The 25,978-nt window shown below is 48.1% G+C and overlaps 2 protein-coding genes across 3 annotated transcripts in view; both read left to right on the top strand.

The window, feature by feature from the left end:
- Positions 1-25,978, top strand: part of FNTA (farnesyltransferase, CAAX box, subunit alpha) — a 51,558-nt gene that overhangs the window by 14,623 nt on the left and 10,957 nt on the right. For both annotated transcript variants that reach the window (XM_069742648.1, XM_069742657.1), the window contains exons 5-6: positions 4,668-4,794; positions 4,944-5,092. In XM_069742648.1, the coding sequence (XP_069598749.1) occupies positions 4,668-4,794; positions 4,944-5,092 (276 nt within the window). The remainder of the gene's footprint in view (positions 1-4,667; positions 4,795-4,943; positions 5,093-25,978) is intronic.
- On the top strand, positions 9,025-11,806 carry LOC138651972 (collagen alpha-1(I) chain-like). Its single transcript, XM_069742637.1, has 2 exons — positions 9,025-11,451; positions 11,555-11,806. The coding sequence occupies exons 1-2, from the start codon at positions 9,714-9,716 to the stop codon at positions 11,671-11,673; spliced, it is 1,857 nt and encodes a 618-aa protein (XP_069598738.1). The 5' UTR covers positions 9,025-9,713; the 3' UTR covers positions 11,674-11,806.

The raw sequence follows: 25,978 nt of genomic DNA, 5'->3' as shown, positions 1-25,978 counted from the left end.
GCGATCTTTCCATGACGCCGCATAGGCGTCATGGGTCGGAATGGCACCGACTTTCATGACGCCTACGTGGCGTCAAAGGTCGGGAAGGGGTTAAAGTGCTCACCACACATCTAGATTAGTTCCATGGGAGGTCTAGTTTCAAAAATGGGGTCACTTGTGGGGGAGCTCCAATGTTTAGGCACACAGGGGCTCTCCAAACGCCACATGGTGTCCGCTAACAATTGGAGCTAATTTTTCATTCAAAAAGTCAAATGGCGCTCCTTCCCTTCCGAGCCTTGCCGTGTGCCCAAACAGTGGTTTACCCCCACATATGAGGTATCGACTTACTCGGGAGAAATTGCCCAATAAATTTTAGGATCCATTTTATCCTGTTGCCCATGTGGAAATTAACAAATTGAGGCTAAAAGAATTTTTTTTTGTGAAAAAAAGTACTTTTTCATTGTTACGGATCAATTTGTGAAGCACCTGGGGGTTTAAAGTGCTCACTATGCATCTAGATAAGCTCCTTATCTACATGGTGTCCGCTAACGATTGGAGCTAATTTTTCATTGAAAAAGTCAAATGGTGCTCCTTCCCTTCCAAGCCCTGTTGTGCACCCAAACAGTGGTTCCCCCCCCACATATAGGGTATCTGCGTACTCAGGACAAATTGTATAATAGCTTTTGGGGTCCAGTTTCTCTTTTTACCCTTGGGAAAATAAAAAAATTGTTGCTAAAATATCATTTTTGTGACTAAAAAGTTAAATGTTCATTTTTTCCTTCCATGTTGCTTCTGCTGCTGTGAAGCACCTGAAGGGTTAATAAACTTCTTGAATGTGGTTTTGAGTACCTTGAGGGGTGCAGTTTTTAGAATGGTGTCACTTTTGGGTATTTTCAGCCATATAAACCCCTCAAACTGACTTCAAATGTGAGGTTGTCCCTAAAAAAAAAAAAATGGTTTTGTAAATTTCGTTGTAAAAATGAGAAATCGCTGGTCAAATTTTAACCCTTATAACTTCCTAGCAAAAAAAATGTTGTTTCCAAAATTGTGCTGATGTAAAGTAGACATGTGGGAAATGTTATTTATTAACTATTTTGTGTCACATAACTCTCTGGTTTAACAGAATAAAAATTCAGAATTGTGAAATTTTCAAAATTTTCGCCAAATTTCCATTTTTTTCACAAATAAACGCAGAATTTATTGACCTAAATTTACCACTAACATGAAGCCCAATATGTCACGAAAAAACAATCTCAGAACCGCTAGGATCCGTTGAAGCGTTCCTGAGTTATTACCTCATAAAGGGACACTGGTCAGAATTGCAAAAAACGGCCAGGACTTTAAGGTCAAAATAGGCTGGGTCATGAAGGGGTTAAAGACAGAAATGAGGGCCTTTATTGCTTAATAGTGAATGTTTTACACAATGGGCCCAATTCATCATTTACGACTTATCTAAATCTTCTATTTTTGTTGTAGGATATTCACTGTCTTGTTTTTTTACTGATGCATTCCGTCCATGAATTTGGCTCAAAATGAAAAAATACTTTGCATTATTGCCTTTGTTCTTCCCAATTTTTCTGCATCAAAAATGCTCCAGTTTGGAAGCTCCTCCAGAAACCTTACTCCAGGAGGATACTGGAGTCACATGGACCACAATAATGCAACATTTGGTGAAAGTTGCGTTTCATGAATCAGTAGAAGCAGGGTTTTTGTGTACTTTCTCCTGAACTGATAATTATTTATTTATTTTTTTTTAATTTCAGTTCACGGGTAAAATCTGTATTTACTGAAAACTATTACATTACTGAGATATGAGATGACAGCTGTTGCTCATATAGGTCTATCTAAACAAGTGTTTCTCAACTCCGGTCCTCAAGACCCACCAACAGGTCATGTTTTCTGGATATCCTTAGTATTGCACAGGTAATAAATCCATCACCTATGCAATACTAAGGCAATCCTGAAAACATGACCTGTTGGTGAGTCTTCAGGACTGGAGTTGAAAAACACTGCTCTAGGAGTTAGATTAAGAGCTTTCTTCCTTCTACAGTACATAGAACTATATGAGCACCAAGTGCCACCTCCTTTCTCAGCGATGTAGCAATTAGTGATGAGCAAGCGTGCTCAGATAAGGTGTTATCCAGGCATGCTCGTGTCATAATCGAGCATTTTTGGTGTGCTCAAAAAAAAGAAAAAAATGCACGAGTCGCCGCGGATGCATGTCTTGTGGCTCTTTGACAGCCGCAACAAATGCAGGCATTGCCTAACACAGGCAATCCCTGCAGTGAGACATGCAACCGCGGCGTCTCGTGCCTTTTTTTCGAGCACACCAAAAATGCTCGATTATGACACGAGCATGCTCTGATAACACCCTATCTGAGCACGCTTGTTCATCAAACTGTCTTTGCTGAATATAGATTTTCTGTTAATTGTGAAATTTGAAAATGGAGGATTTAGTCCTTGAGGAGAATGAAACGCATTTCTCTTATAATATATTACATCAGTTCTTATTTTTATGTGCAATATTGACTTATCGAATAAAAATTAAATTGACGGTTACTCTTTAAAGGGAATCTGTCATCTCATTTTTGGCCTATAAGCTAAAGCCACCAGCATCAGGGGCTTATCTACAGCATTCTGTAATGCTGTAGATAAGCCCCCTATGTAACCTGAAAGATGAGAAAAAGAGGTTAGATTATTCTCACCCAGGGGCGGCCCCGTTTCGGTCCGACCCAATGGGCATCACGGTCCGGGTCCAGCACCTCCCATCTTGTTACGATGATGTCCTCTTCTTTTCTTCCTGCTGTGGCTCCTGCGCAGGTGTACTTTATCTGCCCTGTTGAGGGCAGAGCAAAGTACTGCAGTGCGCCGGGAAAGGTGAGAGAGGTCTGGCGCCTGCGCACTGCAGTACTTTGCTCTGCCCTCAACAGGGCAGATAAAGTACACCTGCGCCGGAGCCGCGGCAGGAAGAAAAGAAGAGGACGTCATCGTAAGAAGATGGGAGGCGCTGGAGCCGGACCGCGACATCCATCGGACGGGACCGCCCCTGGGTGGGTATAATATAACCTGTTATTATCTTTCAGGTCATTGGGGGGTGTATCTACAGCATTACAGAATGCTGTAGATAAGCCCCTGATGCCGGTGGCCTTAGCTTATAAGCCAGTTTTGGGGTGACAGATTCCCTTTAAGGGGTTGTCCCACAATAAACATTTTAATCAATAGATTTCAGAGCAAGTTTCACAACTTGGATGTGTTTAAAAAAAAATAAAAATAATAATAAATAAAAAATAAGGTCCCTGTGCAGGAATGTGGTCTGTACATACTGATACCACAGATCTTGGGTAGCAGAAGAAGAATACCGTATATACTCGAGTATAAGCCGACCCCCCCCCCCCCCTTCCTCTTCCCCCCTAATTTTGCCACAAAAAACTGGGAAAACTTATTGATTTGAGTATAAGCCTAGGGTGGAAAATGCAGCAGCTACCAGTAAATGTCAAAAATAAAAATAGATACCAATAAAAGTAAAATTAATTGAGACATCAGTAGGTTGTGTTTTTTGAATATCCATATTGAATCAGGAGCCCCATATAATGCTCCATACAGTTCATGATGGGCCCCATAAGATGCTCCATACAAAATACGCCCCGTATAATGCTCCATATAAAAATACGCCCCATATAATGCTGCACAAAGGTTAATAATGGCCCCATAAGATGCTCCATAGAAACATTTGCCCCATACAATGCTGCATAAAGGTTGATGGCCCCATAAGATACTCCACACATTATGGCCCAATAAGATGCTCCATACTTTATGGCTCCATAAGATGCTCCATACATTGTGGCCCCATACGAAGCTCCATACATTGTGGCCCCATACGAAGCTCCATACATTGTGGCCCCATACGAAGCTCCATACATTGTGGCCCCATAAGAAGCTCCATACATTGTGGCCCCATAAGATGCTACACACATTTGCCCCATTTGCTGTTTCTGCGATTAATATAAAAAAAAAATCACATACTCTCCTCTCTTCGCTCAGGCCCCCGGCACTTGCGATAGTCACCTTCCTCGTTCCACACTAATCGCGTCATTGCGCCCTCTGACCTGAACATTGCAGAGGATTGAAGACAGAGCCGCGCGCAGCGGTTGAACGAGGAAGGTGACTATCGCGCAATGCTCACCTCCCCAAATATACTCACCTGCTCCCGGCGCGGTCCCTTGCAGCGTCTCACTGTCAGATGTTCTCCGGAGCCGGCGGCATCTTCCTGTGTTCAGCGGTTACGTGGTACCACTCATTACAGTAATGAATATGCGTCCATATTCATTACTTTAATGAGTAGTACCACGTGACCGCTGAACACAGGAAGAGCTGCCCAGAGACCATGGGACATGTAGGGACAGCGCCAGGAGCAGGTGAGTATGTCACCGCGCCGCTCCCCCGCCGATGCCCCCCTCCCCTGCTGACAATGACTCGAGTATAAGCCGAGAGGGTCACTTTCAGCCTAAAAAAGTGGGCTGAAAATCTCAGCTTATACTCGAGTATATACGGTATATATTACTCAGTGTTTATCGACCTGATAAAGGATTTTAAGGATTCTAGATCTTGTTATATATATATTTTTTTTTTTTTTTTTTTATAGATAGTCCTATTTTTACATTATTCTTTGTATTCTTTTGCCTTTTTAGGCACCACAGAAGAGTTCTGGTTGAATTGCTAAAAGATCCGTCTGAAGAACTTGATTTTGTGGCAGATATCTTAAACCAGGACGCCAAAAACTATCATGCTTGGCAGCACAGGCAGTGGGTCATTCAGGTGCTGTATTAGTGAGCAATGGAACAATTACCCTTTAGCTCGCTTTAGCCAGCAATCACATCTCGTGGCCCTACACTTTTTTTTAATACTTCTCTACAAGGTATGACTAGTAACAAATGTCTGTTTGTACTCTTTATTTAATTTTCTAGGAATTCAATTTATGGGATGGTGAATTACAGTACGTTGACCTTTTGTTGGCCAGAGATCTCCGAAACAACTCTGCATGGAACCAAAGATACTTTATTATTTCTAATACGTCTGGGTATAGCAATCCCCAGATCCTAGAAAGAGAGGTCCAGTAAGTGAGATTTTATCCTGTTTTGACTGCTATAAATACATGCTATATTTATAATTGGTAGTATTTTTGCTAATTGGTAAAGACAAGTACAAGACTTTTCTGGATGTTGATGCTGTAACAATTTAACGAAATAGTGGTATTCTCCAAGAGATGGCAAAATGAAGGGTTATAGTAGGACTGTCAATTAGCTACATCCTCAAAGAGCACCGTCAGGGAAAAGTACAGACTTAGGCCGGCTTCACACTTGCGAGTTTTACGGACGTAAGAGCGCAGAAACTACGTCCGTAAAACTCGCAAAAAATACGGCACAATTATTCTCTATGCCTCTGCTCCTATCTGCCGTATTTTACTGATCAGTATTATACGGCTTTCTACGGCCGTACAAAATCGCAGCATGCTGCGTTTGTCACCGTACTGCGCAAGAAATACGCCAATGAAAGTCTACGGAAGCGTGAAAAATACGGATTACACACGGACAAGCAGTGTGACTTGCGAGAAATACGCAGCGCTGTTAGAGAGAAAACCCGGCAATTCAGTGCGGTGTACAGTAAAATCACACTGACAGCTTACAGTAGAATAGGTAGAATAAATGTCTACACATCGAATAGGTATATATATATATATATATATGTCAGTGAGACACATATATGTATATATATTAATATTTTTTCCAGCGCTATACAGCTTGAAAGCCGGTAATTCAATTACCGGCTTTTTCCTTCTCCTTCCTAAAACCCGACATGATTTGAGACATGGTTTACATACAGTAAACCATGTCTTCTCTCCATTTTTTTTTGCAGATTCCACACTACTAATGTCAGTAGAGTGTATCTGCAAAATTTGGCCGTTCTAGCTCTTAAAATAAAGGGTTAAATGGCGGAAAAAATTGGCGTGGGCTCCCGCGCAATTTTCTCCGCCAGAGTAGTAAAGCCAGTGACTGAGGGCAGATATTAATAGCCTGGAGAGGGTCCATGGTTATTGCCCCCCCCCTGGCTAAAAACATCTGCCCCCAGCCACCCCAGAAAAGGCACATCTGGAAGATGCGCCTATTCTGGCACTTGGCCACTCTCTTCCCATTCCCGTGTAGCGGTGGGATATGGGGTAATGAAGGGTTAATGCCACCTTGCTATTGTAAGGTGACATTAAGCCTAATTAATAATGGAGAGGCGTCAATTGACACCTATCCATTAATAATCCAATTGTAGTAAAGGGTTAAATAAAACACAAACACATTATTTAAAATTATTTTAATGAAATAAAAACAATGGTTGTTGGAGTATTTTATTCTACGCCCAATCCAGTCACTGAAGACCCTCGTTCTGTGAAAGAAATAACATAATAAACCAACAATATACTTACCCTCCGCAGATCTGTAACGTCCAACGATGTAAATCCTTCTGAAGGGGTTAAAACATTTTGCAGCAAGGAGCTTTGCTAATGCAATGCTACTCCTCGCTGCAAAACCCCGGGGAATGAGTCTAAATATAGATCAATGAGCTATATTTAGCTTCATTTGCGGTGAGGCGCCCTCTGCTGGCTGTTCATAGATCGTGGGAAATTACCTAGAAAGCATTTTTTCTCCTTCGCCTCATTGGGGGACACAGGACGATGGGTTATGCTGCTGTCACTAGGAGGCTGACACTAAGCTGAGACAAAAAAGGGTTAGCTCCTCCCCTGCAGTATACACCCTCATGCTGGCATCCAGAGACCCAGTTTAAGCTTAGTGTCCGTAGGAGGCACACTGATTTTTAACCCTTTTGGGTTTTTTTTCTTTTTCTTTTTTCTTTTTCCTTTTTCCGGACGAAGGGGGCGACGGATTCTTCTAAGGTCCGATCTCCCCCGAACCAACAACAGGCGAGCACGGGAGTTTCACCTCTCCGTATCCTCTCCTGCGTCGTGGGAGCCACTGCCTGAGCTGTCCTTTTTTGGGCGACGGTTTCTCCCCTAATGGGCCCCGATCTCCCCTTTTTGTTATACAGACGAGCACTGGTGTTCCTACCTCCAGTATCCTCCTCTGCAGCCAGGCCTTTTTATTGCCGGACATCTGCCCTGTCCACCAGGTCCTACCCTCGGCTGTACAGTGGCTTTATCCCAGTGGCGTCCGTGCAGACCACACTGCATCACCAATGTGACTTGTGACTCAGGTGGTGGACGGTTCCTCTCCACCCCCCATGTGGGGTCGGTGGATAGAAGGCTTCCCAACCCCTGCACCGTTCCTATGCATGGCACCTCCATATGGCACCCTCTCACCTCCATTTCAGGGTAAGTGCCCGGTGGGGGGATTTGGGGGGGGGGGTCGCCAGCGGTCAGGAGGGCTCCTCATCCCTGGGCTCCATCTGCAGGCTTTTTGGGCGGTGTCCCTTTCTTTTTCCGGCGCTTGCGACCGCGCGCCGGGCCGAGGCCGCAAATTTAGCCCCCGGCTTCGGCCTAGCCGCTGGTCGCCGCCGTTAAGCCCCGCCCACTCCAGTCAGTGTCAGCGGCGCCGCCCCCCGCTCCTGGCGCTTCTCACAGCCGCCGAGATTTCTCTTCCTGATCTCGGCGGCCATCTTGGCCCCTCTCCTCAGCGCCGCAGCTCCTGCCTGTCGCATCTCTGGTGCGTCAGTGGCCCACGTGCAGCCGGCTTCCTCTTCTCAGACTGAATATCTCAGCAGTTCGTCTCTCCTGGATAGCGAGACACAGGACCGGGGTAAGGAGACATCGTTAGCTCCCCTCTGCAGCGCCCTCTCAGACACTGGTTACCCTATATAGACCCCGTAAATTTTTTCTGCATTAGCATCATGTCGCAGTCAAGGTCTAAAAAATCCTCTAAGGTACATACAACCTTTTTTTCTGCGTGTACCACCTGCCAGGCCCCACTTCCCAGGCCTCAAAGCTCTCCCCTCTGCTCTGCCTGCGATGCCCCATGTGCCCAGGAGCCCTCCACCGCCGCCGACCCTGGCGTACCTAGCCCCCCCCCCGTGGGTCGCCTCTCTTTCTCAGTCCGTGGATTTTTTAGCTAACGCCATCAAATCCATTCAAAATCCTCCCGGGGAACGAGGCAATCCGCTACAGGTGCTAAGAGATCCCTCCATAGCAGGGGAATCGTCGGCCAGCAGGGGCCGCTCTCCTCTTAAAGAGGCACGGTCGTCCAGAAAACGGACCCGTACTACCTCTCCGGAGCGTTCTCCTCGCCACTCAGACTCTGGCAGCTCCACCTCTCGCTCACCCTCTTTGGGGGCTCGCAGCGTTCAGGACTCTGAACATGAGTCTGAAATTTCTTTGGATCCGGAGGCTCCGGAGTTCAGAGCCACGGTTGACTCCCTCATCGTAGCAGTCAATCACGCACTAAAGGTGGATGACTATTCTAATTCCGCTCCGGAACATGCGGTCTCCTTTTCCAGAACCAAGCGTTCTCACAAATCTTTTGCCTCTCATCCAGCCTTCCTGGATATTGTCAGGCGTCACAGGGAGCGCCCAGACAAGCGCTTCACGGGAAAGAAGGACTTGGTTTCCAAGTATCCCTTCTCAGCTGATCTCGTGAAAGACTGGACGGATCCCCCTACGGTAGATCCGCCGGTCTCGCGCCTGGCTTCTAAGACTCTTCTCTCAGTCCCGGAGGGCGCTTCAATTAAGAGCCCCACCGAACGCCAGATAGACTCTCTAGCTCGCTCTGTGTACGAAGCCTCTGGCTCGTCCCTGTCTCCCTCCTTCGCCGCGGCTTGGGTGTCCAAGGCTATGGTTTCCTGGGCGGATGACCTAGCGAAATCCATTAATGAGCAGGATCTCCCCTCTGAGAATGCGGACCTGGCTAAGCAGCTAGCCATGGCCAGTGATTATGTTATGTTCGCATCTCTCGACGCGGCAAATTGCGCTGCTACCAACACCATCGCTATTAGACGGGCCCTTTGGCTCAGAGATTGGCGTGCAGATTCTTCCTCTAAAAAATCCCTGATTTCTCTCCCTTTTCAAAGCGGGCGTCTTTTCGGCGAAAAGCTTGACCAGCTTATTTCCGACGCCACAGGGGGAAAGAGCAAGTTTCTTCCCCAACAGAGGCCCAAGGCGGCTTTCCAGCGCCAGCCTTATTTTCGTTTTCGGCCTTTTCGTACCAACTCTGCCTGGTCCAATCCCTCTGGCCTTCCCAGATCGGACCGCTCCGCCCGCGCAGACAGAGACGCTCGTCCATCCTTCAGACCTAATCCCTCCTGGCGCGGGAAACCGAGGCAGCCCCGAACCAGAGGTTCGAGACCCCCCAGATTCCCTTCTCAATGACTCGGGAACGGCGCCAGTCGATACCAGAAGAGTAGGCGGTCGTCTACTCCTTTTTCAGCAAGCCTGGCTCTCCGTCGTTCACGACGAATGGGTCAGAGATCTGGTATCATCTGGCTACAAGATAGAGTTCTCCTCTCCCCCTCCAACTCGGTTCTTCCCCTCTCGTCTTCCCAGTTCGGGAGCTCAGTCTCGCGCCCTTCTTTGCGCCATCCACTCCCTCCGCCAGAGCGGGGTCATCGTGCCGGTCCCGGAACACGAGCGGTTCAGAGGCTTCTACTCAAACCTCTTCGTCGTGCCAAAGAAGGACGGGACAGTTCGTCCCATTTTGGATCTGAAGCTCCTGAACAGGTGCGTGAGAGTCCGGCACTTCAGGATGGAATCGCTCAGATCGGTCATCTCCTCCATGGAAAGAGGGGAATTTTTAGCCTCGATAGACATCAAGGATGCCTATCTTCACATCCCGATTTTCCCGCCTCATCAGAGGTTCCTCCGCTTTGCCATTCGAGAAGACCACTTCCAGTTCACGGCCTTACCCTTCGGTCTCGCCACGGCGCCCAGGGTGTTCACCAAGGTCATGGCGGCTGTCATGGCCATTCTTCACTCTCGAGGAGTCGTCGTATTACCTTACTTAGACGATCTCCTCATAAAAGGCCCGTCTTTTCAGGCCTGCGAGTCAAGCGTCCACATTACCCTGGATTCGCTTTCGCGCCTGGGCTGGCTGATCAACTTAGACAAGTCATCTCCCGTTCCTTCCCGTCGGATCTCCTTTCTGGGAATGATCCTGGACACTTCAAGGGGGGCTGGTTTTGCTTCCTCGGTCCAAGGTCCAAGCGCTCCAACAGGGAGCCCGTACACTCTGCCATTCTTGCCCGCGAACCACTCGGTTCGCCATGAAGATCCTGGGAAAGATGGTTGCGGCAATCGAAGCTGTTCCCTTCGCTCAACTCCATCTCCGCCCTTTGCAACAGGCTCTGCTGGACAACTGGGACAGGAGTCTCTTTTCTCTCGACCTCCCTTGCCCTCTGTCCCCACAGGTCAGACATTCTCTCATTTGGTGGACCCTGGGACCGTCTCTTCGCCAGGGGAAGTCCTTCCTCCCGATCCGCTGGTTAGTGGTAACCACCGACGCCAGTCTTCTGGGCTGGGGGGCGGTGTTTCTTCACCACTCGGCCCAGGGCCGTTGGACTGTTCGGGAATCCAGTCTCCCCATCAACATTCTGGAGATTCGTGCTATCAGACTTGCTCTGATTCACTTCCACGCTCTGCTCGCGGGTCACCCAGTACGAGTCCAATCGGACAACGTCACGGCGGTGGCTTACATCAACCACCAGGGGGGTACCCGCAGCAGGGCGGCAATGAGGGAAGTCTCCCTCATCCTTCGTTGGGCCGAGACCAACCACTCCATCTCGGCGGTGCACATTCCGGGAGTCGAGAACTGGGCGGCGGACTTCCTGAGCCGCCAGGGCCTTGCCTCGGGGGAGTGGGAACTTCACCCAGAAGTTTTTCACCAGATCTGTCTTCGCTGGGGGACCCCGGACGTGGATCTGATGGCGTCCAGATGGAACGCCAAAGTCCACAACTTCATTGCTCGATCTCGGGATCCCCAGGCCATAGGAGTGGACGCGCTGATTTCTCCGTGGCATCATTTTCAGCTCCCATATGTGTTTCCTCCTCTTCCCTTACTGCCGAAGGTCATCCGAAAGATCAGGACGGAGGGAGTTCCGGTCATTCTGGTCGCCCCAGACTGGCCTCGTCGCGCGTGGTACGCGGAACTCGTCCAGCTCGTAGCCGACGTCCCCTTGCGGTTGCCAGACCGCCCAGACCTACTTCGCCAAGGACCGATCTACCATCAGAGCTCAGGGGCCCTACGTTTAACGGCGTGGCTGTTGAAACCTGGATTCTAGCTCGTGCTGGTTTCTCTCAGCAGGTCATCCCCACCATGCTAAGTGCTCGCAAGGCGTCTTCTGCCTCTATCTACCACCGCGTCTGGAAGACCTTCTTCTCCTGGTGCAGGCTCCGAGGGCACCCTCCGCTCAGGTTCTCCATCCCTTGTATCCTGAATTTCCTTCAGTCCGGTCTGGATTCCGGTTTGGCCCTGAGCTCTCTTAAAGGTCAGATCTCTGCCTTATCCGTGCTGTTCCAGCGTAGGATCGCCACCAACCTTCAGGTCAAGACTTTCATTCAGGGAGTCTCCCATGTTGTTCCTCCCTACAGGATGCCGTTGGAGACCTGGGATCTCAACTTGGTCTTGGGGGTTCTCCAGGAACCGCCGTTCGAACCCCTTCAAGACGTTCCGCTCTCTGTTCTCTCTTGGAAGGTTGCCTTCCTGGTAGCGGTGACGTCCATCAGAAGGGTTTCAGAGCTCGCCGCTCTATCCTGCCGGGCACCTTTCCTTGCCTTTCATCAGGACAAGGTAGTCCTACGTCCTTCTCCCGCGTTTCTTCCGAAGGTGGTCTCAGCTTTCCACCTTAACGAGGACATCATTCTTCCCTCCTTTTGTCCGCAGCCCAAACATAGGGTCGAGAAAGCTCTCCATACTCTGGACGTGGTACGGGCCCTCAGGAGGTACATCTCCAGAACGGCGCACTTCAGAAAATCGGACGCCCTTTTCGTGCTCCCGGAGGGTCACAGAAAGGGTTTGGCTGCGTCTAAATCCACGATAGCCAGATGGATCCGATCTGCTATCCAGGAATCCTATCGGGTCAGGGGCAGTCCTATCCCGGCGGGGATTAGAGCTCACTCCACTCGGTCGATGGGTGCTTCCTGGGCCATCCGGCACCAGGCATCAGCGGAGCAGGTTTGCAAGGCCGCGACGTGGTCCAGCCTACATACGTTCACAAAGCATTACAATGTTCACATCCAATCCTCTGCGGACGCGGCCCTTGGCAGGCGTATCCTGCAAGCGGCCGTTGCGCACCTGTAGTCAGACGGTACATGGAGTTATTATGGTTGTATTGTTTCCCTCCCAGGGACTGCTTTGGGACGTCCCATGGTCCTGTGTCCCCCAATGAGGCGAAGGAGAAATAGGGATTTTTGTGTGTACTCACCGTAAAATCCTTTTCTCCGAGCCACTCATTGGGGGACACAGCACCCACCCTGGTAGCCTTACGGCTAGTTATCTTTTTTAGTCTTTGACTGTTGTTTGACATGTTATGTTCCAATGTTTTTTGATATATTGTTCTCATTATCCTACTGCTTTTGCACTTAACTGGGTCTCTGGATGCCAGCATGAGGGTGTATACTGCAGGGGAGGAGCTAACCCTTTTTTGTCTCAGCTTAGTGTCAGCCTCCTAGTGACAGCAGCATAACCCATGGTCCTGTGTCCCCCAATGAGTGGCTCGGAGAAAAGGATTTTACGGTGAGTACACACAAAAATCCCTATTTTTGATTCACAAGGGTAACAGGAGAAATTGGACCCCAGTAATTGTTGCGCAGTTTGTCCTGAGTATGCTGGTACCCCATATGTGGGGGTAAACCACTGTTTGGGCACACGTCAGGGCTCGGAAGTGAGGGAGCACCATTTGACTTTTTGAATACGAGATTGGCTGGAATCAATGGTGGCGCCATGTTGCGTTTGGAGACCCCTGATGTGCCTAAACAGTGGAAACCCCTTTATTCTAACTTCAACACTAACCCCAACACAACCCTAATCCCAACTGTAGCCATAACCCTAAACACAACCCTAACCGCAACACACCCCTAACCACAACCCTAACCCCAACACACCCCTAACCATAACCACAACCCTAATTCCAACCCTAACCCTAAGGCTATGTGCCCACGTTGCGGATTCGTGTGAGATATTTTCGCACCATTTTTGAAAAATCCGCGGGTAAAAGGCACTGCGTTTTACCTGCGGATTTCCAGTGTTTTTTGTGCGGATTTCACCTGCGGATTCCTATTGAGGAACAGGTGTAATTCGCTGCGGAATCCGCACAAAGAATTGACATGCTGCGGAAAATACAACGCAGCGTTTCCGCGCGGTATTTTCCGCACCATGGGCACAGCGGATTTGGTTTTTCATATGTTTACATGGTACTGTAAACCTGATTGAACACTGCTGCGGATCCGCAGCCAAATCCGCACCGTGTGCACATAGCCTAATTCTAAAGGTATGTGCACACGCTGCGGAAAACGCTGCGGATCCGCAGCAGTTTCCCATGAGTTTACAGTTCAATGTAGACCTACGGGAAACAAAAATCGCTGTGCCCATGCTGCGGAAAAACTGCACGGAAACGCAGCGGTTTACATTCCGCAGCATGTCACTTCTTTGTGTGGATTCCGCAGCGGTTTTACAACTGCTCAAATAGAAAATCGCAGTTGTAAAACCGCAGTGAAATGCGCAGAAAAACCGCGGTAAATCCGCCATAAATCCGCAGCGGTTTAGCACTGCGGATTTATCAAATCCGCAGCGGAAAAATCCGCAGAGGACCAGAATACGTGTGCACATACCGAAACCCTAACCCTACCCCTAACCCTACCCCTAACCCTAACCCTAACCCTATTCTAACATTAGTGGAAAAAAAATAATTTCTTTATTTTTTTTATTGTCCCTACCTATGGGGGTGACAAAGGGGGGGGGTCATTTATTATTTTTTTTATTTTGATCACTGAGATTATATCTGTGATCAAAATGCACTTTGGAACGAATCTGCCGGCCGGCAGATTCGGCGGGCGCACTGCGCATGCGCCCGCCATTTTGGAAGATGGCGGCGCCCAGGGAGAAGACGGACGGGACCCCGGCTGGATCGGTAAGTATCATGGGGTGGGGGGGGACCACGGGGGGGGGGGATCGGAGCACGGGGGGGGGGGGGGAATCGGAGTGCGGGAGGGGTGGAACGGAGCACGGGGGGCGTGGAATGGAGCACGGGGGGGTGGAACGGAGCACCGGGGGGGGGGGGGGGGGTGGATCGGAGTGCAGGGGGGGTGATTGGAGCACGGGGGGGTGATTGGAGCACGGGGGGAGCGGACAAGAGCACGGGGGGAGCGGAGCACTGGACGGAGGGGAGCCGGAGCAGTGTACCGGCCAGATCGGAGGGCTGGGGGGGCGATCGGTGGGGTGGGTGCACACTAGTATTTCCAGCCATGGCCGATGATATTTCAGCATCGGCCATAGCTGGATTGTAATATTTCACCCGTTATAATAGGTGAAATATTACAAATCGCTCTGATTGGCAGTTTCACTTTCAACAGCCAATCAGAGCGATCGTAGCCACGAGGGGGTGAAGCCACCCCCCCTGGGCTAAACTACCACTCCCCCTGTCCCTGCAGATCGGGTGAATTGGGAGTTAACCCTTTCACCCGATCTGCAGGGACGCGATCTTTCCATGACGCCACATAGGCGTCATGGGTCGGATTGGCACCGACTTTCATGACGCCTACGTGGCGTCATGGGTCGGGAAGGGGTTAAAAACTAAATATTAGACAGATGCTTATAGGTATGTGATGAGGACACAAATGATTAGAACGCCACCATCAAAAACAGTATATAGGGCAATGTACTCTTATTACAAAGCCCAAAAGAGATTTTTTTTTTTTCTTTCCATGTTACATACATAAACAATAAACAGCCACTCCCATGTGAATAGTTGGCAAGACCAAGAGATCAATGTATAAAACTAAATATATATAAATAACCAATCCTAGACCAAATACCCTGTAGGGGGAACCCCAGCACTATGCAACAGATGTAGTAATAAAAATAAATATAAAAAAAAAAAAACACTGGAGCCCTGTGATGAAGTAGCAGTCCTGAACAGAGTGATGAAAAATAATAAATGCAAATATCAGAACAAATACATCAATAGAATCTTATAATGAGAATAACCGTACAGGGACAAGGGCACTAATATCAAGTGTGGGATAAAAGTATGGCCAAGGTATAAGAGGTAGTTAAGCTGAATAGGAGCCTGCAGCATCCCTAAGCAAATCCAGACCTAAAAATACACATGGAGGCTTAGAATCAGCCCCACTGACGACCATAAATGTCATGTGAAATGCACAATAAAGAGCCATAATACATTGAGCACTTGGACCAAACTGGAGATAATGGTGGACAGTCCGGGTGTTCCCCTCACCTCCCCATTATCTCCAGTTTGGTCCAACAGCTCAGGGTATTACGGCTTTCTATTGTGTATTTTAGATCTGAGATTGACAGCGGCTTTTAACATGTTTAAAAGCTGCGGGTGGATCGCGATTCCACCCGTGGCTCTTAGGGGCACATGTCAGCTAATAAAATCAGCTGTTATGTGCCTGAGGAGATGCTGGTTTAATGCCAGAGCCCGCATCAAAGAGGGCGAGTCAACCTATGACGTACCTATACGTCCTAGGTCATAAAGGGGTTAAAGTGTAACAATCGTTTTAATTATTTCATAACTAAGTAATACACATGACAATAAGAGGCTTTGTTATATATATATATATATATATATATATGTATGTATATATGTATGTATATATGTATGTGTATATGTATGTGTATATGTATGTGTATGTGTATATATATATATGTATATATATGTATGTGTATATATATATATATATATATATATATATATATATATATATATATATATATATATATATATATGTGTATATATATATATATATATATATATATATATATATATATATATATATATATATATATATATATATATATATATATATATATATATATATATATATATATATATATATTCAGAAATCTGCTCCTTTCTCCTTCGCCTCATTGGGGGACACAGACCATGGGTGTATGCTGCTGCCACCAGGAGGCTGACACTAAGTAATACAAAGAAAAAGTTAGCTCCTCCCCTGCAGTATACACCCTCCTTCTGGCTCCCAGCTAACCAGTTCTTGCTTAGTGTCCGTAGGAGGCACACGGACGGGTCTGCTATTCAGACCCAAAGAACTCTTTTTTACCGTTTTTTACTTTTTACTACGGTCGAATGGGGCGACGGATTCTTTCATGTTCCGATCTCCTCAAACCAACAACAGGCGAGCACGGGAGTTTCACCTCTCCGTATCCTCTCCTGCGACGTGGGAAGCCACTGCCTGAGCTGATTTTAGGGGCGACGGGCCCCTTCAAGGGCACCGATCTCCCCCCTCCCTTATCAGACGAGCACTGGAGTTTCACCTTCAGTATCCTCTTCTGCAGCCAGGCCTATTGCCGGACATTCAGCCCTGTCCACCAGGTTTTACCCTCGGCTGTACAGAGGCACCTTCCAGCGTGGCGTCCGAGCAGCCCCCACTGCATCACCACTGAAAGAGCGGATGATGGAAGGAGGCAGACGGTTCCTCTCCACCCCTCTTCTGCAGGGATGGTGGATGGAGGCTCCCCAACCCTGCACCGTCCTATCTACCCGGGCACAGCTCCTACCTGCAGCATCTGCCACCCCCTCCATATTGGGGTAAGTGCTCCGTGAGATTTGGCTTTTCCGGCGGTCAGAGGAGGGCTCCATAGCGACTGGGTCCCCACAGAGCTTCGCGGCACTTTTCCCCTCAGTCTGCGGGTGCGCGCCGGCCGAAGCCATAAATTTAGTCCCCGGCTTCGGCCCTGTTTAGGCCGCATCCCGGGAAGCCCCGCCCACCGCTTGCTCCCTTCTAGCGGCTCCGCCCCCCTATTCAGGCGCTTCTCGATCCAGACGAGATCTCGGCGGCCATCTTCTTCCTCCTCCAGTGCGGTCACTATTTCTTCTGGAGGGGGCTGCGGCCGGCGGTTTTTCAGCGCTGAAGTCAGCGCTATACCAGACGGGGGACTCAGAACCTGAGTAAGGTGCATCGCCCCAATATCTCCCCCCCCGGCACGCATCCCGGCAGCATTAAGGGACTAGCTTTCCCTGTTTTTTATATACTTAAGGCCTGCAATCTCTGGTGCTCCTGCAACTACAGAGTGTATAGTACAGTGGTAAGGTGTGCAGGCTTGCAAACAGAGAGCTGTGAGTTCCCAGCAATGAAGCTCTCATGACTCATTCCCTGGTGACTCATTCCCTGGTGACTCATTCCCTGGTATTTAATACTCTGCCCGGTAGTCGCTGGGCCCATAGGTGCATCCCCAGCTTTCCATGCCTTTTTATTAAACCCAGGACCAGCATTCCCTGGTCTTAAGGGTCCCCTAGTTTTAAAAGGGTCACATCCCCAGCATTCTCTGCTCTGCCAGAAGCCGGTCTCCTTTTCCTTAGTACTTAATCAGGCCAGTATGCCCTGGTCTTAAAGGCACAGGGCCAGTAGGCACTGGTCTTAAAGGCACATGGCAAGTATGCCCTCGTCTTAAAGGCACATGACCAGCATCCCTGGTCTTAAAGGAGCATGACCAGCATTCTTGTTCTTAAAGGCACATTACCAGCTTTGCTGGTCTTTATGGCACTTGTTCCAACATTCCTTTCATGACCAGTATTCCTGGTCTTAAAGGCACGTGACCAGCATGCCCTGGTCTTATAGACTCGTGACCAGTATCCCCTGGTCTTAAAGACACGTGTCCAGTATACCCTGGTCTTAAAGGCACATGACCAGTATGCCCTTGTCTTAAAGGCACGTGACCAGTATTTCCTGGTCTTAAAGGCACATGACCAGTATCCCCTGGTCTTAAAGGCACGTGACCAGTATCCCCTGGTCTTAAACGCTATAACCAGTAGGCCCTGGTCTTAAAGGCACATGACTAGTACGTCCTGGTTTTTCAAGGCCATGACCAGTATGCCTTGGTCTTAAAGGCACGTGACCAGTATCCCCTGGTCTTAAACGCTATAACCAGTAGGCCCTGGTCTTAAAGGCACAGGGCCAGTAGGCACTGGTCTTAAAGGCACATGGCAAGTATGCCCTCGTCTTAAAGGCACATGACCAGCATCCCTGGTCTTAAAGGAGCATGACCAGCATTCTTGTTCTTAAAGGCACATTACCAGCTTTGCTGGTCTTTATGGCACTTGTTCCAACATTCCTTTCATGACCAGTATTCCTGGTCTTAAAGGCACGTGACCAGCATGCCCTGGTCTTATAGACTCGTGACCAGTATCCCCTGGTCTTAAAGACACGTGTCCAGTATACCCTGGTCTTAAAGGCACATGACCAGTATGCCCTTGTCTTAAAGGCACGTGACCAGTATTTCCTGGTCTTAAACGCTATAACCAGTAGGCCCTGGTCTTAAAGGCACATGACTAGTACGTCCTGGTTTTTCAAGGCCATGACCAGTATGCCTTGGTCTTAAAGGCACGTGACCAGTATCCCCTGGTCTTAAACGCTATAACCAGTAGGCCCTGGTCTTAAAGGCACATGACTAGTACGTCCTGGTTTTTCAAGGCCATGACCAGTATGCCTTGGTCTTAAAGGCACGTGACCAGTATCCCCTGGTCTTAAACGCAATAACCAGTATGCCCTGGTCTTAAAGGCACATGACTAGTACGTCATGGTTTTCAAGGCACATGACCAGTATGCCCTGGTCTTTAAGGCACGTGACCATTATACCCTGGACTTAAAGGCTCAGGACCAGTACGCCCTGGTCTTAAACGCAAATGACCAGCATACCCTGGTTTTAAGGGCACATGACCATTATCTCCTGGATTTCAGCATGCCCTGCTTTTAAAGGCACATGAACAGTATGTCATCTTACAAAAGGCACAAGACCAGTATTCCCTGGTCTTAAAGGCTCATGGCCAGTAACCCCTAGCCTTAAAGGCGCATGACCAGTATTTACTGGTCTTAAGGGCACATCATCTATCCTAAGCTGGTCACCCTAACTGAGCTCTGGAGCACTCACATGCTCCCTCTCCTACAATGGGAGCCGTCGGCTAGCAGGGGCCGCAAGTATTCTAGAAAAACGTACAGGTTCTAGAAAATCTCCATCAACATTTGACGGTGATGCACTGGAAGACCTCTAAGTAGGATACCATACCTGGTCGGAATTTTATGGGCGACGGGTCCCTTAAAGGGCTCCGATTTCCCCCCACACCTTCAACAGACGAGCACACGGAGTGTCGCCTCCATGTATCTTCTTCTGCATCCAGGTCTATCGCCACAACCTGCCCTGTCCACTCGGAAACCTCAATTCTGGGGATGTGGCGTCCACATTTGTGGCGTCCCAACAAGGAGGTTTTCCCCCCTTTGTATCAGATGCAAGAAAGTGGACGATTCCTCTCCACTTACCTGTTAAGAAGATGGTGGATCGAGGTTTTTCCTTATTTTCTTCTCTGCACGATGATGGCAGAGACCTGCTGGTTACAGTCCCGCATTTTGTCACTTGGCAGACTCGCCGGGCAGAATTTCTTGCGGTATTCCTACCAGTATCCTGGCAGGTGTATCATCAATTAAGATTCCACAGACGGTCGGATAGCAAATCTAGTTCGTTCCGTCTTGTGGTTTCGGGTTCAGCGCTCTACCCTTCCTTAGCCGCCACATGGGTTGCTTGACCAAAGGGAGAGAATGAAAGTCTCCGGGTCCCAGACCTTATCTACTTCGTTCCACAGTATAGCTGGCCAATCAAATCTTCTGAGCGGGAGACTAGCAAGGGATCGTATCTCTTCTTCAGGCTCAACCAGCAGTGGAAGCATTGGCCAGGACAGTCTAGATCTAAGGGATCTTGGTTCCAAAATGGAGGGAATGAAAAGTATCTCCATTCCTGGACCCCAAACTTCTAACAACCTTTGACAGGGCCCTTTCTTTTTTCGGATGGAGTTCCTCCGCTCAGCCACTTCTTCAACAGAGAAACGTGGTTGTTTTCTGGCATCCATCGTCATTCGGGATTCTTACCCTCACATACCTATTTCTCCTCTCTACTATAATCTCTTCGCCTTTCCATTCGCGAACAGTATTTTCACGACCTGGCCCTTCTGCCTGGCTACCACACCAGAGTGGTCGCAAGGGTCATGACGGTTGTCATGTTCTTCTTGCACCTTAGAAGCATGGTCGTCCTGCCCTATTTGGTCGACTTTGTAGCCGCTCTCCTAGGACTACGCTGAGTCGTCCATATCACTTGCAATTACCTCTCTATTGGGCTAGCAGCTAAACTTAGACAAGTTTTTTTTCCTCATTCTCAGCCCAGCAGATCCTCTTTGAGGATGATCCTGCCCAAGAAGGATGGTTATTCTCTCTTGGGTCTAGGTCGTGGCACTTCTACAGGGAGCTTGCGCACTCGATCTCTCATTCCCTCGGCTCTTTCAATTCGCTAGGAGGGTTCTGAGGGAAAGGACGTCTACGGAAGCAGTTTCCTTCGCTGCGCTCGTTTTCTGCAAGTCAATCAGGCTCTCAAAGGGTAGTCTCTGAGCTCCTTTCTCTTCCAGAGCCTTCTCCTGGCCCAAGGGCTATTGGGAGATACCATTGCCAGTTTTCTTCTCCCGATCATCTCTCTGTAGATCCGAACGGTACGGCTATTCCTTCAGCAGGCCCTCTGCCTTCTGGCGGGTCTTCAGTTGGATAATGCCTCGGCTGTGCCCCAAGTTAGCCATCTAGCAAGTACCCTCAGTCAAGCGCCATGGCTAAGGTACCTCGCACTCTCTGATGGGCCGAGTTCTATCTTCGGTGATCTCAACAGTACATTCCCTGGAGTAGAACACTGGGCGGCAGACATATTCAGCCGTCCGGGTTTTTCCTCAAGTGAGTGGGAACTTCACTCGGAAATCTTCCATCGGACCTGCCTTCACTGGAGTACTCCAGAGGTAGTTCGGATGGCGTCCAAACTGAACGCCAATGTACTCCAGTTCATGGTTTGGCCTCGCGATCCAAGACCATTGCAGTGCATGATCTATTCTTCCATGGTACCAATTTCCATAACCCCTCTTCCACTACGTCTGAAACCTTTTCGGAAGCGGGTAGGGCCCCAGTGATCCCGGGAGACCCGCACTGACCATGTCAGGTTTTTTTCTCGCTTGCGGTACTAGTATTTTTCCGGCTTATTGTCTCAAGCTGGAAATATGGTCTTTCTTGCAGGCCTCAACCTGTAGTTCTTCCCTACCGCGTACCGTTAAATCCGTGGGACCTTAATGGTCCTGGGCATCTTACAGTGGACTCCTTTTCTGATCCGGATAGACTTTTCTATCAGGGAGGGTCTCTCCCCTTCTTTCTCTGCGCTCTTGTCCTCCTGATGAGTCTTCAGATCTCGACGCTCTGTTCTTTATCTTTTTTCCTTATTACCTTCAAGGCAAGGTTGCCCTCTAGCCATCCCCTTCCCTCGTTGCCAAGGGGTATTATATCTCCACTGTTGCAGGGGCATCGTCCTCTTATCTCCTTCGGCTCTAGTCCACAAAGCGGAATGGGTTCTCCATAATCTGGAAGAAGCGAGTGCTCCGAGTGGGTACGTATCGAGGACGACGTCCTTCCAAAGGTTGGACATTTTACTCGGGTTTTTCGATGGTAAGTAGGCTTCCTGACGGTCGCAGGAAGGGTTTAGCTGTTTTTCTTCGGCCACGTTAGCCTGGTGGATTCTTTTCTCCATCCAGGAGTCCTTTCGCGCTAGATGCCAGCCTATCTCCCTGTCTGAGGGCTCTAGGCGCCAGACGTCGGCAAGCACGACCGCAGGCTTGCGAATTCCTCCAGGCCGCATGCATTCTTGAAGCAATATAATTCACTCACTTCCACAGATGTGAGTCTGGGCAGGTGGACTTTGCAGGCCGCGGTGGCGCACTTGTAAGTAGCGGCTACACGGCCTGAAGTGATGTTGTCCCCACCCAGGGACTGCTTTGGGACGTCCCATGGTCTGTGTCCCCCAATGAGGCGAAGGAGAAATAGGGATTTTTGTGTACTCACCGTAAAATCCTTTTCTCCGAGCCATTCATTGGGGGACACAGCTCCCACCCTGTTATTAGCTTATGCTTTGTTTTTATCTTTTGATATGTTATACTCTTATATATAATGTGACATGCTTTACGCTTATATGTCGTTATTGATCTCCTACTGCTTTTGCACCGAACTGGTTAGCTGGGAGCCAGCAGGAGGGTGTATACTGCAGGGGAGGAGCTAACTTTTTCTTTGTATTACTTAGTGTCAGCCTCCTGGTGGCAGCAGCATACACCCATGGTCTGTGTCCCCCAATGAATGGCTCGGAGAAAAGGATTTTACGGTGAGTACACAAAAATCCCTATTTTTCCTCCTGGATTGATCTCTCGCTTTCAAATTTTTCAATTCTGGGTAAAATGTGTATCCAGAGAAGACTGAATGTTACGTTACTGAGAGCGATTAGTTCCTACTGATACAATTCTATGTGAACGGGAGGAGCTAGGAATTAACCTTCATGACCCAGCCTATTTTGACCTTAAAGACCTTGCCGTTTTTTGCAATTCTGACCAGTGTCCCTTTATGAGGTAATAACTCAGGAACGCTTCAACGGATCCTAGCGGTTCTGAGATTGTTTTTTCGTGACATATTGGGCTTCATGTTAGTGGTAAATTTAGGTCAATAAATTCTGCGTTTATTTGTGATAAAAACGGAAATTTGGCGAAAATTTCGCAATTTTCACATTTTGAATTTTTATTCTGTTAAACCAGAGAGATATGTGACACAAAATAGTTAATAAATAACATTTCCCACATGTTTACTTTACATCAGCACAATTTTGGAAACAAAATTTTTTTTTGTTAGGAAGTTATAAGGGTTAAAATTTGACCAGCGATTTGTCATTTTTACAACGAAATTTACAAAACCATTTTTTTTAGGGACCACCTCACATTTGAAGTCAGTTTGAGGGGTCTATATGGCTGAAAATACCCAAAAGTGACACCATTCTAAAAACTGCACCCCTCAAGGTACTCAAAACCACATTCAAGAAGTTTATAAACCCTTCAGGTGCTTCACAGCAGCAGAAGCAACATGGAAGGAAAAAATGAACATTTAACTTTTTAGTCACAAAAATTATCTTTTAGCAACAATTTTTTTATTTTCCCAATGGTAAAAGGAGAAACTGAACCACGAAAGTTGTTGTCCAATTTGTCCTGAGTACGCTGATACCTCATATGTGGGGGTAAACCACTGTTTGGGCACACGGCAGGGCTTGGAAGGGAAGGAGCGCCATTTGACTTTTTGAATAAAAAATTGGCTCCACTCTTTAGCGGACACCATGTCACGTTTGGAGAGCACCCGTGTGCCTAAAAATTGGAGCTCCCCCACAAGTGACCCCATTTTGGAAACTAGATGCCTAGTGAGCACTTTAAACCCTCAGGTGCTTCACAAATTGATCTGTAAAAATGAAAAAGTACTTTATTTTCACAAAAAAATTCTTTTCGCCTCAATTTTCTCATTTTCACATGTGCAGTAGGATAAAATGGATCATAAAATTTGTTGGGCAATTTCTCCCGAGTACGCCGATACCTCATATGTGGGGGTAAACCACTGTTTGGGCACTCGGCAGGGCTCGGAAGGGAAGGCGCGCCATTTGACTTTTTGAATGGAAAATTAGCTCCAATTGTTAGCGGACAACATGTCGCGTTTGGAGAGCCCCTGTGTGCCTAAACATTGGAGCTCCCCCACAAGTGACCCCATTTTGGAAACTAGACCCCCCAAGGAACTTATCTAGATGCATATTGAGCACTTTAAACCCCCAGGTGCTTCACAGAAGTTTATAACGTGGAGCCATGAAAATAAAAAATAATTTTTCTTTCCTCAAAAATGATTTTTTTAGCCTGGAATTTCCTATTTTGCCAAGGATAATAGGAGAAATTGGACCCCAAATATTGTCCAGTTTGTCCTGAGTACGCTGATACCCCATATGTGGGGGTAAACCACTGTTTGGGCGCACGGCAGGGCTCGGAAGGGATGGCACGCCATTTGGCTTTTTAAATGGAAAATTAGCTCCAATCATTAGCGGACACCATGTCACGTTTGGAGAGCCCCTGTGTGCCTAAACATTGGAGATCCCCCCCCCCCCCCCCCAGAAATGACCCCATTTTGGAAACTAGACCCCCAAAGGAACTAATCTAGATGTGTGGTGAGGACTTTGAACCCCCAAGTGCTTCACAGAAGTTTATAACGCAGAGCCATGAAAATTAAAAAAAAAAAATTATTTTCTCAAAAATGATTTTTTAGCCTGCAATTTATTTTCCCAAGGGTTACAGGAGAAATTGGACCCCATAAGTTGTTGTCCAGTTTCTCCTGAGTACGCTGATACCCCATGTGTGGGGGTAAACCACTGTTTGGGCACACGTGGGGGCTCAGAAGGGAAGTAGTGACTTTTGAAATGCAGACTTTGATGGAATGGTCTGCGGGCGTCACATTGCGTTTGCAGAGCCCCTGGTGTGCCTAAACAGTAGAAACCCCCCACAAGTGACCACATTTTAGAAACTAGACCCCCCAAGGAACTTATCTAGATATGTGGTGAGCACTTTGAACCCCCAAGTGCTTCACAGACGTTTACAACGCAGAGCCGTGAAAATAAAAAATCATTTTTCTTTCCTTAAAAATGATGTTTTAGCAAGCATTTTTTTAGATTCACAAGGGTAACAGGAGAAATTGGACCCCAGTAATTGTTGCGCAGTTTATCCTGAGTACACTGATACCCCATATGTGGGGGTAAACCACTGTTTGGGCACACGTCAGGGCTCGGAAGTGAGGGAGCACCATTTGACTTTTTGAATACGAGATTGGCTGGAATCAATGGTGGCGCCATGTTGCGTTTGGAGACCCCTGATGTGCCTAAACAGTGGTAACCCCTCAATTCTACCTCCAACACTAACCCCCCCCCCCCCCCACACCCCTAACCCTAATCCCAACTGTAGCCATAACCCTAATTCCAACCCTAACCCTAAGGCTATGTGCCCACGTTGCGGATTCGTGTGAGATATTTCCGCACCATTTTTGAAAAATCCGCGGGTAAAAGGCACTGCGTTTTACCTGCGGATTTTCCACGGATTTCCAGTGTTTTTTGTGCGGATTTCACCTGCGGATTCCTATTGAGGAACAGGTGTAAAACGCCGCGGAATCCGCACAAAGAATTGACATGCTGCGGAAAATACAACGCAGCGTTTCCGCGCGGTATTTTCCGCACCATGGGCACAGCGGATTTGGTTTTTTATATGTTTACATGGTACTGTAAACTTGATGGAATACTGCTGCGAATCCGCAGCGGCCAATCCGCAGTGTGGGCACATGGCCTAATTCCAAAGGTATGTGCACACGCTGCGGAAAACACTGCGGATCCGCAGCAGTTTCCCATGAGTTTACAGTTCAATGTAGACCTATGGGAAACAAAAATCGCTGTACACATGCTGCGGAAAAACTGCACGGAAACGCAGGGGTTTACATTCCGCAGCATGTCACTTCTTTGTGCGGATTCCGCAGCGGTTTTACAACTGCTCAAATAGAAAATCGCAATTGTAAAACCGCAGTGAAATGCGCAGAAAAAAACACGGTAAATCCGCAGCGGAAAAATCTGCAGAGGACCAGAATACGTGTGCACATACCGAAACCCTAGCCCTAGCCCTAACCCTAGCCCTACCCCTAACCCTATTCTAACAGTGGAAAAAAAAATTTCTTTATTTTTTTTTATTGTCCCTACCTTATGGGGGTGACAAAGGGGGGGGGGGGTCATTTATTATTTTTTTTATTTTGATCACTGAGATATAATCTCTCAGTGATCAAAATGCACTTTGGAACGAATCTGCCGGCTGGCAGATTCGGCGGGCGCACTGCGCATGCGCCCGCCATTTTGGAAGATGGCGGCGCCCA

This window comes from Ranitomeya imitator, chromosome 1 (genome assembly GCF_032444005.1).
Source record: "Ranitomeya imitator isolate aRanImi1 chromosome 1, aRanImi1.pri, whole genome shotgun sequence".
Lineage (NCBI taxonomy): Eukaryota > Metazoa > Chordata > Amphibia > Anura > Dendrobatidae > Ranitomeya > Ranitomeya imitator.
Note: the sequence above shows the minus strand (reverse complement) of the source record. Positions and strands in the feature narration are given on the sequence as shown.